The sequence below is a fragment of the Hibiscus syriacus genome, unplaced genomic scaffold (assembly GCF_006381635.1).
Source record: "Hibiscus syriacus cultivar Baekdansim isolate YM2019G1 unplaced genomic scaffold, ASM638163v2 tig00110503_pilon, whole genome shotgun sequence".
Taxonomy (NCBI): domain Eukaryota; kingdom Viridiplantae; phylum Streptophyta; class Magnoliopsida; order Malvales; family Malvaceae; genus Hibiscus; species Hibiscus syriacus.
Genome location: NW_024062764.1, coordinates 1,229,564 through 1,245,594, shown reverse-complemented (window position 1 = coordinate 1,245,594; position 16,031 = coordinate 1,229,564). Strand labels below are relative to the sequence as shown.

Sequence of the window (16,031 nt, the reverse complement as noted above, 5' to 3'; positions counted from 1 at the left end):
CCAGCTATACTCTGTCCTTCAATGACTCACCTGGACATCGAGTCTATTTTTTGTTTCATCCATGGCAATATGTATCCATTTAATTTAACAATGGGGCAGTTCATACTCGAAATAACATTCGTAATAATCATCATCATATATATATTCATGATAACCATCATATATAATAAACAGTGATCAGTGCATTATATATCCAACCTTTGATATATTTAGAATATGTCAATTATATGATAAAGGACATAAATATCATGTTAATGACTTACTATTTAGAACAAAAATCTAGGTAGATTTCACCAATTTGCATTTTCAGTTTTTTCACTAATTCTATTAGCTCACCAAATACACAGGTATGCATAAACCATAAATCACATAGCAATTAGGAGTCACTTCTTATCATAGTAACTCTGGCTCATCGCAAGCCAATGTTCGTTTGATAACATAAGTACAAATTAAATTTGCACTTACCTGGTGTCCTTAGCTTATAAACCTTCCTTAGAGATTCACATTTCATCCTTAAGCTTCTCCTTAGCTTTAATAATGTTTGATCTTGATTTCAAGCACACAATCTAAATGAGCATCATTATAAAACATATACAAATTCAAACCACATGTTAGAATCTTACTAACATAGACACACAATATAAAATAAATTCCCAAAAATCTTTCGATGCTCATTAAATACTAATTCCATGTCACAACGTAAATGTTGACCTTAACACTTATAATTGACCAATCAAATTCCTTTTTATACAAATTTCACATAACATTTCACTTAAGTTCCCAGCTTTTCCATATTTGTGATTTGAACCTAAACTTTTACCACCTTCCCAAAATAATCAAATTTCACATCCTAACTTCAATTTCAACTCTCAAATATTAATTTCTAGCGTAGTACATCAGCCATTGCACATTTACACGTTAACCTATAACTTTTTTATAATTACCAAATAGGTCCTCTAACTTTCATAAAATTATAGAAGGGTCCCTATAACTTTCTAAGGATTGAAGAATCCTTCCTACTTTATTTCCAAACCTTACATAATTTTCCATATTTTTTTCACTTCTTAAAGATTAGGTCGAATATCAAGAGTGTAGGGTTTCATGATTTCACTTGATTCAATTCGATTCGAGCATGAAACCAACCACTATTCAACATTTCAAAACCACCACAATTAAACCCCTAACTTAATTTCATCAAATCACATTATTCCCCCAAATTTAGGGTTAGGTCGAAACTTATATACACATGTATAGGTGATTTTAATCATCAATCAAGCTTGGGAATGAATCTACAACCTCTATAACCTCAAAATCCATCATCAATTCTTAAAACCCTAACATGAACATAAACCCTAGAATTTGGGATCTTTGAACTCAAGCAAAACTAGTATGCAATAATGGTACCAAATGATAACGTTTTTCGAATAGAATAATTTTCTTTTTCACGACTCGATCCAAAATCCAAAGAAAATTGCTCAAAAATAAAAAAATTTAATTTAATTACATTGTTCATGGGGAACACGAAATGGAGGCTTGAAGATGAGCTTGTCTCATGAAATTTCTAAGTAATTTCATGTTAATTTGTCATTTATTAAGCTTTAAAATTCATTTAATGTGAAATGACAAATTTACCATTAATGAATCCTCATATTTACATCCATACCAAGCCACATAACCCTTATCATCTTTCCAAAGTCAAACATGGACAAAATATTATACCCTTTACCATTTTATCCCTGAAACTTTCCAAAAATTTCAATCTTACCACTTTAATCCAACGATCCAAAATGAACATGAAAGTAATTCTCAAACCCAATGCTCTATATTATTTTCCATCATTTTAAAATATGGAAATAATAATTTCTAAGCTTAATTTATCATCCTTAAAAATTTCTCAAAATTTATATTTGATCTGATTTACTAAATGTTTATCGTATTTTATCATTTTATAGCTTTTAAGATAAGCTTCAGATAAAAAATTCTAATTCCCACCAAACATTATTCTTAGGGGTGAACTATTTATTTACAGGGCCAAAATACATAACTTTTAAAAATTACACTTATGATCCCTAAACTTTTAAAAATTACCCTTTTAGTCCCCTAAACTTGTTAAACTTTATACTTTGACCACTAAAATTTTAAATTTTACATTTTGGTCACTAACCAAAATTTTGAGATACTGCAGTTTCGGTTGATCAAATATTTATTTTTATTTTTGTATTCAGTGTTAATGGTGTGATTTTGCAGTCAACTTTACCAACATAGGGTCAGTCCTTTTGGCAGATTCTAAGATCTACTTGTGGTGTATAGGTATGGGAGAAGCTTTTGAACATGTTGTTGGAACCGTCTTTCGGTTGGGCCCCGGAATTGGGCTTCGACTTGGATTAAATGAATTGGAGCTGTCACCGACCATTTTAAAACGAATTTAGGTGGGTTGGACACCATATTACCTGATCTGCGTTGTACCAGAAACGTGTCAGGTTCGGGAGTTGGTTATGGTCAAGGAAGGATTAGCATTCCCGCCCTGTCAGTAGCAATTAATTTTTCGGTAGTCTTTAATTGCAAAAATTGAAAAATTTAAATTTAAATTTAAAAACCAGATTCTAATTACTTACCTGAATGGTTGAAATTACTACTGAAAATGAAGAAGAAAAATGTTAGATTAAAATAAAAAAATGAATACAGAAAAGGAAAGAGAAAATGTTAGTATAATAATAAAATTAAAGAAAATGGATAAAGATGAATAATAATAAATATTAAAGAAGTAAATAAAATAAGAAATCAAAAGGGTAAAATGAAGAAAGGGTTAAATTTTAAAAGAAATAAAACATTATGGAGAAAAATGATGATAAAATAAAATAGAGGATTAAATTGAAACGAATGGGAAAAATGGACTGTAAAAGAGAGAAAAAAAGTTAGGGGGTCAAATCACACAATATAAAAATATAAACTGGGACAAAATTGATTAAATTGGGAATTCGGAGGCGAATTTACAATCGGTGACCAAATTGCAAAGCGATTCAAAATACCAGAGACTACGGAAAGGATTTAAGAATCTTATATTTTCGATTTAGTACTCGGTATATAAATGGGCCAAGAGACCCTCTCCCAACTTCATTTCTCACATTTCTTCCAAACTTCTTCTTCTCCAAACGAGAGAAGCTCCCAAGCTCTCTCCCTTTCCCCATGGCCGTTCAAAGTCTGGTGGCTTCTTGCCGTTCCACCGCCATCTCGGCCGCCAACCCTTTAGCAAAATACTCCCCTCAACCTCGTGCACACAAATCCGAGACCCAAAACACCAAGACTCACCCCTACTAGCGTAGATCTAAAAAAACCTTCGGTTTTTTACCTCCCCGGCGAACCTTTCGCTTTCCAGGCGACCCTTCGTTTCCGGCGTGTGCGCTCCTTTATGATTTTTGTTGCTTTGTTTGCTTCCTTTACACTGTTGTACCTGTGTATTTTGCGTTCTGGTTGTTTTTCGTTTGGACTTGTGTTTGGTTATTCCGTACCGTTCTTGTTGTGGGTATTTTGGCTCGATGTTGTGTTTTTGGTTTTCTGTGTTGTGATTGTTTCGGCTTATGATGGTTTCTCGTGTACTTCTCTTGTGGCTTGTTAGCTCCGTTCATTTTTTGATTTGTTTACTGGTTTGGCCTCGATGGTTCTTGTTCGGTGTAGTTGTTTGGCTCTGTTTTGGTCGATGATCTCTGTATGATCCCCCCTTGCATGGCCTCACCGAGGCTTTTATATCTCAGTTTTGGCCGTTTGGGTTCCGACGATCTCGGGATCGTGGTGGGTTGTTGCCGAGTATCCCGGGATGATTCAGTCCCAGGGATCTCGGCCGGACACTTCTGGCCGTTTGGCATGACTGTTGATTGGCTGTGTTGCTTTCCCATACGGCGCAGTGCTGTGAGACGTGTGGGAAACCCTAAGGGTCTTGGGCTGGTTCAGGCCCAACTGCTTGACCTGTGCACTGGACTGGATTCTTGGACCTGTACAAACACCGAAAAAAATGATAAAATAAATAATGAATAAAAAAGAATAAAATACTATATGATAAAAAAAATGTTTTAAAACTTTATATAATATATATTTCGAAGATATTTTCAAAACCATATATTACATAATTTTAAAAAACGTTTTCAAACAATATGTTATAGTTTTCAAAAACGTTTTAAAACTATATTATATGTTTCAAAAATGTTTTTTTAAACTATATATTATATAAATTTTAAAATGATTTTAAAACTATATATTATATAAGTTTTGAAAATGGTTTTAAAAACTATATAATATATATGGTTTCAAAAATATTTTCAAAAACTATATAATATATTTGTTTTCAAAAAATGTTTTCAAAAACCATATATTATATATTTTCAAAATGTTTTCTTTTTAGAAAACCATATATTATATAGTTTTCAAAATGATTTCAAACTATAATATATATATATATAATAAAAAAGATTGACGAAAATGAGTGTCTACACATGTAATCGATAGCTACGGGGGTTTTGAGTACGCTCATTGATCCTTCTATTTCGTTGGCTAGGATTTGGTGTGCTTTGCACTTGCACGGGGTAGGAGTTCCTTAAGATTCGCTGGTCTGGCATTCAAGCCATATTCCAAAGAATTCGGTGATTTCTTGGATGGTGGTAAGGGACAGATTTCCAACAAGGAGTCGATTAATTTCTTTTGGTTGGAATAATGAGGGCACTTGCTTGTTGTGTTTGAGTGAGGTTGGGACTCGTGGCCATCTCTTCTTTGAGTGTTCTTCCTCGAAGTGTGTATGGGAATGGATTTTGAGAGCTTGCAACCATTTTAGGCTAGTTATGTAGTGGAATAAGGAGCTGAGTTAGGCATGTAATAATGCCAAGGGTAAGTCTCTTATTTCTTTCTTGTTTCGTTTGGCTTGGAATAGGCGCATTGGTTTGTTACAGAAAGAAATGAACATGAGATATTTGGGGGAGGGGGGGTTCCAAATCGAAGGCTGATTTGGTGGGTAAATTGAAGGAGAATATTCGTATAAAAGTGGCCAATAAACAGCCGATAAGTTTCTTACAGCTTAATGTTGCAGGTAGTATGGCTTTAAATATTAATGAGTAAAGTATAGCGTATGTCTTTTTTATTTAGTTTTTGTTCTTGTACAGACTTTGTTCTTTGGATATAGAAGTGTAACATTTATCCTAAAAAAATTGGACTTTTGTCAAATGTTTTTGAAAAAGGTAACCGTTTTTTGGTGAATCTTGAGCTTATTTTCTTCATGGGTTTTGTCTAAATTCTAGCCATTTTGATACACGTTTTATTGTGGATACCCATAGTTCATTGCACTTTTTCGACCTTATACAAGAAGCGAAAGAGAATGGATGATTCTAAATCTGCTGTTGAAACAAGAACTGTTCATCTCCCAATAACTCCATGAAAGCAAGCTCAAGAACTAAAATTTCAAAGTTAATGCATTTCATTTTAGAAATGAAAAAATGAAAAATGAAAGAAAGTGAGTGTCACACCCCAAATTAGGGCCTAAATTTTTTTAAGAATTAAATTGAAATTTTAATTAAATTTGGGGATGAAATTAAAATTTTGATTAAATTCGGATCCAAATTCAAAAATTATTAAAAAAAACTGAAGGACCTATGGCATGATTTTGTCATTTTCTTTTTAGGTTTTATATAACCCCAAAATCTGGAAATTTTCCATTTGAAAACTAAATTCCTCTCTTTTTTCAGACATTTTCTCTTATAGAAGGAAACCTTTGATCGTCGATTCATCGTCGAATGTTGCTCCATTTTTGACACCTCATGCACCATCGTGTTCTTTGCATCGTCCTGAGTCCTTCGATATCCATTTTGTCTTCGTTAATCAAGCGGGTAAAACGGTGAAAAAGATTAAGTTTTCGACTTTTCGAAATCGAGCTCTCCGCCGTTCACCGTTGTGAACCGAGCTTGGAAAATGTCTCAAAATCCCTTAAAACGCAATTAGGAATTATTTTTAGAAAATTTTCAACCCCCTAACCGCCGGGTGGACTGCTTGGAAATGGGCTGATCTGACCTGACCTGATCCAACCGCTGATCGTTGGCTTTGACCAAAAAGTCAAAAATTTTGAAAAAGTCATATTTTAATTTTTCGACGCTCTGAGTCTGATTATTCAAACCATTTTGTTAAATTTTGATCCGAAAGCCCCAAATCGAGCTTGTTAACCCAAAAATGCTTAGTATTTTAGCATTTTGCTTATTTATTTGAGACTTGATTACGGAATTGGTCCAAGAAAATATTTTTATGAAGGAACATGTGTTTTACCTGACCGATGGTCAGTTAGATCCGGTATTTCCCTTCCGTCAGATCTGTACGATCCGCACAATCTGCGTTTCTCGAGGGTTACTTGTTGGTGTCTTTATATTATTTAAATAGAGGTTATTATTATTTATATTAGGATTTTGATATGGATTTTTCGATTCACAAGATCTAGCACTACCACTGATTGCGATCGGCAGACTCAGTAGTAGGTTTTCCTATCAAATTACTCAGACTGGTACAAGTGTGTTTCATGATGGTGTTATATTACTGTTTTAAACTATATATCCGAATTGCTTTAGATTTCTGATTATACTAAATATTTTTTATGAGACAGTACATGATTTTCTGAATATTGTTTATCTTATATCTGATTTACAGCATAATTCTAATATGATCTCTGGTTACGGTATTTCTGTACCTGATTTCTAAATATGGAACATTTTCATGTTTTAATGGATTAACTACCGTTTTCACTCGAATACATACATGTTTATTACTATATTAGGGGTATTATTGGAGAAAGTATATCAAGCCTAGTCTATTACTTGTAATACCTTACCGTAGGCTCCTCGGCTTTGTGATCTAGGTAAGTCATTACCGTATGTCCATTTTCTATATGTATAAGGCCCTTATCTGGTGTATAGGTTGGTGTATAGTTCATGGGAACTTACACATTCTGGTGATTAGATTGGGGTAGTGTTCATATTTTTAAAACATGTTTGATAAACCGATTTTGCTGAAATATTTTATATGTATGTTTTTATACACCATAATGAGCACACTCGGTTTTTTAGCTCATTCTTTAAATTTTAAATCTTTCAGATAACAACAGACCTTTATGCTAGTAGACTAGGCATCAGGAGGACCGATTTCTCCTAATTTTTTACTATTGTATATTTCTATATGCATTTCTGTTATATTTTGGTGACAAGTGTTTTTGCTTCTGTCTTGATATATATGTATTATCGGTATTTTGATATGTATATGTTTTATACAGGTTTCTGAGATATGTATACATATATGTTTATCGTATACGTATATGTTTATCGTATGAATATTTTTTATGAATTTTAATGTTATTTTAAAAATGAAAAGAATCTTTGAATAAGATATGTAACTACCTAGATTTGGGCAAAACGTCCAGGCCGGGTCTAGGGGTTACACTTGGTGATATCAGAGCTTTCGGTTTTAAACATTCGGACTATGTATGAGTTATAGACTTTGGATTTTTAAGAAATTTTAGATATTTTCAAAAAATTTGTCACCTTATTTTATGAGTTTTAAATATATTTGAAATCTCTGATGCTAGTCTGACTTAGCTTCAAAATCTTTCTGTTGAGCCCTATAGATTTATCCGATGAGTGTTGCTAGAGGTTGTAAGCCAGGTCATGGTCGTGGTCGTGGGCGAGTGACTTGATATTATATTACGATAGACGATCTTATGCCTCTACAAGATCCTCATGTTCCACATGTAGATCCATCTATTTCTCATGATGACCCGGTTACTCATACGAGGGACCCTCCTGTCACTAAGGACGATGACACTAACATGGATGAACATGCCATTAATAGATATGCCTTTTGTATGCTAAGGAGAGCTGCTAGAGCCCCTGGTAATATGTCTGCTATCTAAATTTAGAGGTCTTTAGTAGTTGCTGAAGTAGTTCTATTTGAGGGCATTACTGGTGGACCTCCGATTGACGATGAGTATTGGTTGGAGGATACATAGAGAATTATGGATGAGATGGACTTGAGGCCTGAGAAAACGTTAAATGGGGCCCTTGTTATACTAAAGAAATAGATTTTTTTATGGTGGAAATCGATTTCCGGTAGTATTTCGGGAAATCAATTGACTTGGGATCATTTCAAGATACATTTTCGGAGTCGTTACATCAGAGAGAGATACTTCCATGAGTGATGCCAGGAGTTCTAGAATTTGGAGCTGGGTGATATGTTTGTTATGGATTACGAGATTAAGTTTATTATATTGACCCGCTATGCTACTAGACTTGTTGATATTGAGTTGGATCGGTACTTAAGGTTCGAGAATTAACTCATGTATGAGATCAGGATTCGAGTTGCTACCCATAGGGAGAGAAACTTTGATGCCTTGGTTGAGATAGCCAAGACTGTTGAGGAGATAGAATGAGTGGGTATAGAGTGAAGGAGATATAGAGATCGAGATCGAGACCGAGACCGAGACCGATTTAGTAGATCTTCTATTTATGTTGACTCTTCTACACGCCCCAGCAAGAGATGTAGGGGTGAGTTTTTTCAGAGAGTTGGTATGAGTGCCAAGCCTCTGGCATCAAGTTCGTCAGCTGTGACGCCTTCTATTCAAGGTGGTCCTTTTGGATCCAAGACTTTGTCGTCATGTGAGCATTGTGGGAGATGTCATTTTGGTGAATGTAAGAAGAAGTTGGGTACCTGTTTTAGATGTGGTTATGGTGACTATTTCTTAAGGGATTATCCAGAGCCAGCTCCTATAGTTCAGACACCAGCTCGTACTCCCGCACGTACTCAGAGTAAAGTTTAGACTCCAACAGGGGTCGTAGTTAGGAGAGAGCATCTGGATCGACTAGTAGAGGCCGAGCATCTCAGAGTAGGGGTCTAGCCAGATCTGAGGCCAGACAGTCTACACTGGTTTACACTGCTAGACGTCGACAGGATCGCGATGAGCTTTATGTGATTTCATGTATTGTTATTATTCATTCAGTTTCCTACTCTACATTGTTTGATAATGGTTCTACCCATTTCTATGTGTCGTATTCCATTTTTGAGGGATTTAATATCCCTGTTGAGAATACTGAGAATTCAGTGATAGTTCAAAGTTCGTAGGTCAGTCCATAGAGTTAGATCGTATTTATAAAGGTTGTCCTATAGGCATCCATGGGAAAATCTTTCTGGCCGACCTGATGGAGTTACCTTTGGAAGAGTTTGACTTGATTCTTGGCATGTATTGGTTGAACAAGCATCGAGTTAATCTCGATTGTGAAACCAAAAGAGATTTTTTGAAGACTCCGGATAACCAAAGGATTGTGATGATCGAGGAATATTGTGGATTCCTGACGATTGTTGTGTCGGCATTTCTAGCTGAAAGGATTATCAGGAAGGGTTTTGAGGCGTCTCTTGCTTATATTCTGTATACTAGGAGTTCTCGATCTGACATTGAAGGCATCCAGATTGTTAAGGAATTTCTTGATGTTTTCCCTGAAGAGTTGTCTGGATTACCATCGAATAGAGAAGTTGAGTTTGAGATTGAAGTTTATTCTGGTTCTACCCCGGTTTCGATGGCTTCTTATCGTATGGGCCCAAATAAGCTTAAGAAACTGAAATTCCAACTCCAAGTGTTACTGGATAGAGGATTTATTCGACCTAGTGCTTCACCGTAGGGAGCCCAAGTTCTCTTTGTCAAGAAGAAAGATGGGACATTGAGACTCTATATTGATTACATGAAGCTGACCAAGCTCACGGTTAAAACAAATATCCTCTACCTTGAATCAATGATATGTTTGACCAATTTCGAGGGGTTTTTACCTTTTTGAAGATTGACTTGAGGTCTAGTTATTACCAAATCAAGGTGAAATATTTTGATGTCCTAAAGACTGCTTTTTGTACTCGATATGGGAATTACAAGTTTTTAGTTATGTCATCCGGGCTAACTAATGCCCCTGCTGCTTTTATGGATCTGATGAATCAGGTGTTTCGAGCCTATCTAGACCAATTTGTAGTTGTGTTCATCGATGACATAATGGTGTATTCTCAAACTGAAGTAGAACATGATGAGCATTTAAGGATCATTCTACAGACTCTGAGAGAATAAAAATTATACACCAAGTTAAGCAAGTGTGAGTTATGGCTCCGCGAAGTGACTTTCCTTGGATATATCATTTATGCTGAGGGTATCCAGGTGGATCCGAGTAAAGTGGAGGCTATTTTAAATTGGAAGCAACCCAAGAACATCTCATAAATCCATAGTTTCGTGGGCTTAGCTGATTATTACCATCATTTCCTTAAGGGGTTATCCATTATTGCAACTCCTCTCACGAAACTGTTAAGGAAAGATGTTCCATTTGTCTAGTCTGATGACTAACAAGCTAGCTTTGAGAAACTGAATATTGTTATAACTCAAGCCCTAGTGTTGATTCAGCATGAGTCGGGGAAAGATTTTTCTGTCTACAGTGATGCTTCTCACTCTGGATTAGGATGTGCTTTGATGCAAGATGTGAAGGTTGTTTCTTATATGTAAAATCAGTTAAAGTCACATGAGCGTAACTACCCCACTCACGATCTAGAGTTAGCTGCCGTGGTTTTTACTTTGAAGACCTGAAGACACTATCTCTACGGAGAAAAATGTTATATTTATACCGATCATAAGAGCCTTAAGTATCTGCTTACTCAGAAATAGTTGAATTTGAGGCAGCGTCACTGGTTGGAGCTTCTAAAGGACAATGATTATGAGATAAAGTATCATCCAGGGAAGGCTAATGTGGTGGTTGACGCCTTGAGCCGTAAGGCGATATCCGATCCAAAACCCTTATTTTCCAGTTTGAGTTTGTTTGATGATGGCAGCCTATTAGCAGAGTTACAAGTTAAACCCACTTTGGTCGAGGAGATTAAGGCTAAACAACTCCTAGATAGCTCCTTACTTCCCATGATTAGATAGATTGAGCAAAGAACGAGTTCAGAGTATACTTTTGATCAAGATAGTATTATGTGCTTTCATGGCCATTACTACATCCCTAAAGATGATGAGTTACGACGGGGTATTCTACAAGAGGCTCATAGTAGTCCTTATGCCATGTATCTTGGTGGGGGACAAAATGTAAAAGAATCTCAAGGAGCGATACTTTTGGAGTGGCATGAAGAAGGATATTTTAGATTTTGTGGTGAGGTGTTTGACTTGTCAACAGGTTAAGGCTGAGCACCAATATCCGTCGGGACTGTTGTAGTATATTAATATTCTTGATTTGAAGTGGGAGCGTATTACGATGTACTTCGTTATTGATCTTCCTCTAACTCCTTCCAAAAAGGATTCTGTTTGGGTGATTATGGATTGACTCACAAAGTCAGCTCATTTTATTCCTGTTCGGGTTAATTATTCTTTAGACAAGTTGGCTAACTTGTATATCTCCAAGATAGTTAGACTCCACGATGTTCCATTGTTCATTATCTTCAACCATGATTCGATGTTTACTTCTAGGTTCTAGAAGGCTTTGAACGAGGCTCTGGGTATTCGTTTGAATTTCAGTACGACTTTCCAATACTGATGGTCAATCAGAGCGAGTGATTCAGGTGTTGGAGGATATGCTAAGGGATTGTGTGATTGACTTTTTTGGTAGTTAGAAAGATTTCTTGCTTTTAGCCGAGTTCGCTTACAATAACGATTACCAGGCAAGTATTCGCATGGCACCGTATGAGGCTCTATATGGACGTCATTGTCGTACTCCTATCTGTTAGACCGAATTTCATGATAGGAAGACTTTGGGTCCATAGTTAGTTCGAGAGACTAGGGATACTGTCAAATTGATATGTGATCATCTGAGAGAGGCGTTCGATAGGCAGAAGTCATATACAGATCAATGACGGAAGGATATTGAGTTTGAGGTCAGGGATCAGGTTTCTTTGAAGGCATCTCCGTGGAAGAAAGAGTTGAGATTTGGACATAAGGGTAAATTGAGCCTAAGATTTATTGGGCTATACCGTATTCTGAAGAAAGTCAGACATGTTACTTATTAGCTTGAGTTGTCTCCCCATCTCAGACGTATTCATGATGTTTTCATATATCCATGTTGAGGCGATATCGTCTAGATCCAGGTCACATCATTCAGATGGGGGAGGTAGAGTTGAGACCTGATTTATCTTATAAGGAGGAGCCTATTCAGATTTTAGATCGGGATGAGAGAGTTCTTTGGAATACTTATATTCCGAAGGTCAAAGTTCAATGGAGTAACCATGGACCCTCAGAAGCTACTTGGGAGACATTGGAGTCAATGGAGGCTCGGTTTCCGCATCTATTTCCATCAGGCAAACTTTAAGGATTAAATTTCTTTTAAGGGGAGAGTTGCCACACCCTAAATTAGGGCCTAATTTTTTTTTAAATTTTTTCGATGACTAAATTGAAATTTTAATTAAATTTAGGGACCAAAGTGAAATTTTGATTAAATTCATATCCAAATTCAGAAACTATAAAAAATTAGAGGACCTATGGCATGATTTTTTTGGTTTTCTTTTTAGGGTTTATAAACCCCAAATCTAGAAAGTTTCCATTTAGAAACTAAATTTTTCTTTATTTTCAAACATTTACTCTTATAGAAGGAAACCTTTAATTGTCGATTTATCGTTGATTGTTGCTCCGTTTTGACACCTCTCGCAACATCGTGTTCCTTGCATCGTCCCGAGTCCTATGATGTCTACTTTGTCTCCATTACCGCCGGCGTGTGAAGGGGTGAAAAAGATTAAGCTTCCAACGTTTCGAAATCGAGCTCTCCGCCATTCACCGTTGTCAATTGAGCTTGGTAAGTGTCTCAAAATCCCTTAAAACGCAATTAGAAATTATTTTAGAATTTTTTTCGACCCCCAACAGCCCCACATTGCCCCCCACGCGCCGACCCTGCACGTAGGGAAAGTCCACCGCCTGGTGGACTGCTTGGAAATGGGTCGATCTGACCTAACACGTCGACCCGATCTACTAACCCGTGTCCGACTCGATCTGATCCGACCCAGTCCGACCGTTGATCATTGAGCGTTGACTGGTCGTTAAACGTTGATCGTTGACTGACTGTTAAACGTTGATCGTTAACTGACCGTTAAACGTTGATCGTTGACTGTTGACAAAAAAGTTAAAATTTTCAAAACGTCATATTTTATGTTTTTCGATGCCCTGAGTTCGATTCGGCGATTCATTTTGCCAAATTCTAACCCGAAATCCCCGAATCGAGCTCGTTAACCCAAAATTGCTTAGTATTTTTAGCTTTTTTGCTTATTTATTTGAGATTTGGTTATGGAATTGATCCAAGAAGATATTTTTATAAAGGTGCTCGTGTTTCACCTAACTGAGGGTCAGTTAGATTTGGTATTTCCTATTTGTTAGATCCACACGATCCGCGTTCCTCGAGAGTTACTCGTAGGTGTCTGTAAATTGTTTAAATAAAGGTTATTATTATTCATATTAGGGTTTTGTTTAGATTTTCTGATTCGTAGGATCTAGCACTGTCACTGATCGTGATCGACAGACTCAGTAGTAGGCTTTCCTATCAGATTACTCAGATTGGTGCAGGTGTGTTTCCTGATGGTGTTACATTACTGTTTTAAACTATCTATCCGAACTGTTTTAGATTTCTAAGGATACTAAATATTTTTACGAGACAATACCTGATTTTTGTAATATTGTTTATCTGATATCTGATTTACCACATAATTCTGATATGATCTCTGGTTACGGTATTCTTGTACCTGATTTATAAATATGGAACATTTTCATGTTTTAATGGATTAATCACTATTTTCACTCGAATATATACATGTTTATTACTATATTGGGGTGTATTATTGGAGGAAGTATATCAGGCCTAGTCTATGACTTGTATGACCTTGTCGCAGGCTCCTCGGCTTTGTGCTTAAGGTAAATCCTTACCGCACGTCCTTATGCTATGTGTATAAGGCCCTTACCGGGTGTACAAATGGGTGTATGGTTCTGGGGAACCTACACATTCTGGTGATCGGATGGGGGTATTGTTCATATTTTTAAACGTGTGTGATAAATCGATTTTACTGAAATATTTTATCTGTATGTTTTATACACCGTAAGGAACACACTAGGCTTTTTAGCTCATTCAGTAAATTTTAAACCTTTCAGATCGCAGCAAACCTTTAGCTAGCAGACTGGACATCAGAAGGACCAATTTCTCCTAATTTTGTACCATTGTATATTTCTATATGCTTTTTGTTATATTTTGGTGACAAATGTGTTTTTGTTATTGTCTTGATATATATGTATTACCAATATTTTGATATGTATATGTTTTATACTATTTTCTGACATGTATACATATATATATATTTATCGTATGAATCTTTCTTATGAATTTTAATGTTGTTTTAAAAATGAAAAGAATTTATGAATAAGATATGTAACCACCTAGATTTGGACATAACATCCAAACCGAATCTAAGAAGTTACAGTGAGAAGTGACAAATGCCCATTAGAAAATTCATAAAATTATTTCTCTATTTGAGAGAGATAATGAAGGGGACAAAAAATATACATGCTGCCATGGATTGTTTTTCTTAATATATTTTCCCTATAACGATGAAGTTTTTAGGGTTATAAAGTTTAATTCTAAAAATACTAATTTTAAAAATATTAATTTATATTTTATTAAATATAAATTTCATATTACTAATAGAGTTTTAATAATAAAATTAATCATGTCATAACAGTGTTATAAAGTTTACAGTCAAGTGAAAAAAAAAACATGTATAAAGTTAATAAGTAAATTGAAAGCTTTTAAAATAAAATGAGTGAAATAGAAAAAAAATTAAATTTTATTAAGTAAATTTATAAGTTACCTTTATTTAATAGACATTGTTCACCAATCGCCGTTTAGTGGCCCAAAGGTGACCAAAGTTTACCAAGAATTACAACTCGATCTCCAGAGTCCAGATGAAGGCATTGATTTACCATAAAACGTTTTAACTCTAACGAAATAGTCGAAAATCAATCGAATCTCATTTCTTTGATCTATTGTTGCCCATCATTGAATCACTCCGTTTTTCAAGTATATTGCTTCGAGTGATCTTCCCTCTCTTCTCATTGTTCAAATTTGTCAACAGAGTTCCCTAATAGTTGTGGATATCTCCATTCAAACATAAAAAACTCTTTTTTTTTCTTCATGTTTTCTCTCTCTCATTCTTCTTATTTTGTTTAGTAGGTTTGTTCGAAGGCCTCCTCGATCAGAGAAGAATGCAAGCAAATAGAATACGAAACAAAGAAAAGTATTTCTCAAAAAGAAAAAGAACTCTTTTATTTATTGAGATGTACAATTGTTGTTTCCAGCTGGCTCTGAATTCTTCTAGAAGGGTGATGTTGGCTTGCTAGGGTTTTGGATGATGTGATTAGGTTTGGGCCAATTGAGCACCGATTAGTTTGGGGCTAATGGGTCTTTGTTGTAATTTGGGTTTAGGTAGTTCGGTTGAACAGCTTGAGGGTTTTGTAATGTGTACTATCAGGCTTTGACCTAACTTTATAATAAATAAATTAGACATTTGTTTATTATAATCAGATGTGGAAAAGGATGAGAATGACTGGACCAGTATGGCTAAATAAGAGAGATGGATAAATGAAGTACGAAAAAATGGGCTAAGAATAAAATGACAAAAACAACGGAGATAAAAAATAATAATGTCAAACGAAAACGAGGTATTGCAAGGGACTAAAATGCAAATTTTGGCAAATATTTTTTGTTTATCTCCAAATGAAAGGTCCCCCCCCCCCCCCGTTTTGGTGTTTAGACAAAATATGAAATTTGTGTGCAACAGAATTGTATGCATAATAACTTGATGATGTCCTCTCTTTTATTTTGTCTCCTCACAAAAATATGGGAGGCTTTCCCCTCGATCCATGGCTATTTTTTTCAGCACAGAAAATGCCCAAACAATTTCAACCCAATGGGAAAGCCTCAAAAATTGGTCTCAAAACTAAAATCTAAGCAATTGTTGCTTAAGCCTTCTCTAGC

The 16,031-nt window shown here is 35.5% G+C and overlaps 1 protein-coding gene across 1 annotated transcript; it reads left to right on the top strand.

Moving 5' to 3' along the window:
- Positions 1-8,581: 8,581 nt before the first annotated feature.
- LOC120129676 lies at positions 8,582-9,686 on the top strand. The gene is made up of 3 exons (XM_039147127.1): positions 8,582-8,819; positions 9,011-9,124; positions 9,178-9,686. The coding sequence occupies exons 1-3, from the start codon at positions 8,582-8,584 to the stop codon at positions 9,684-9,686; spliced, it is 861 nt and encodes a 286-aa protein (XP_039003058.1).
- Positions 9,687-16,031: the final 6,345 nt, after the last annotated feature.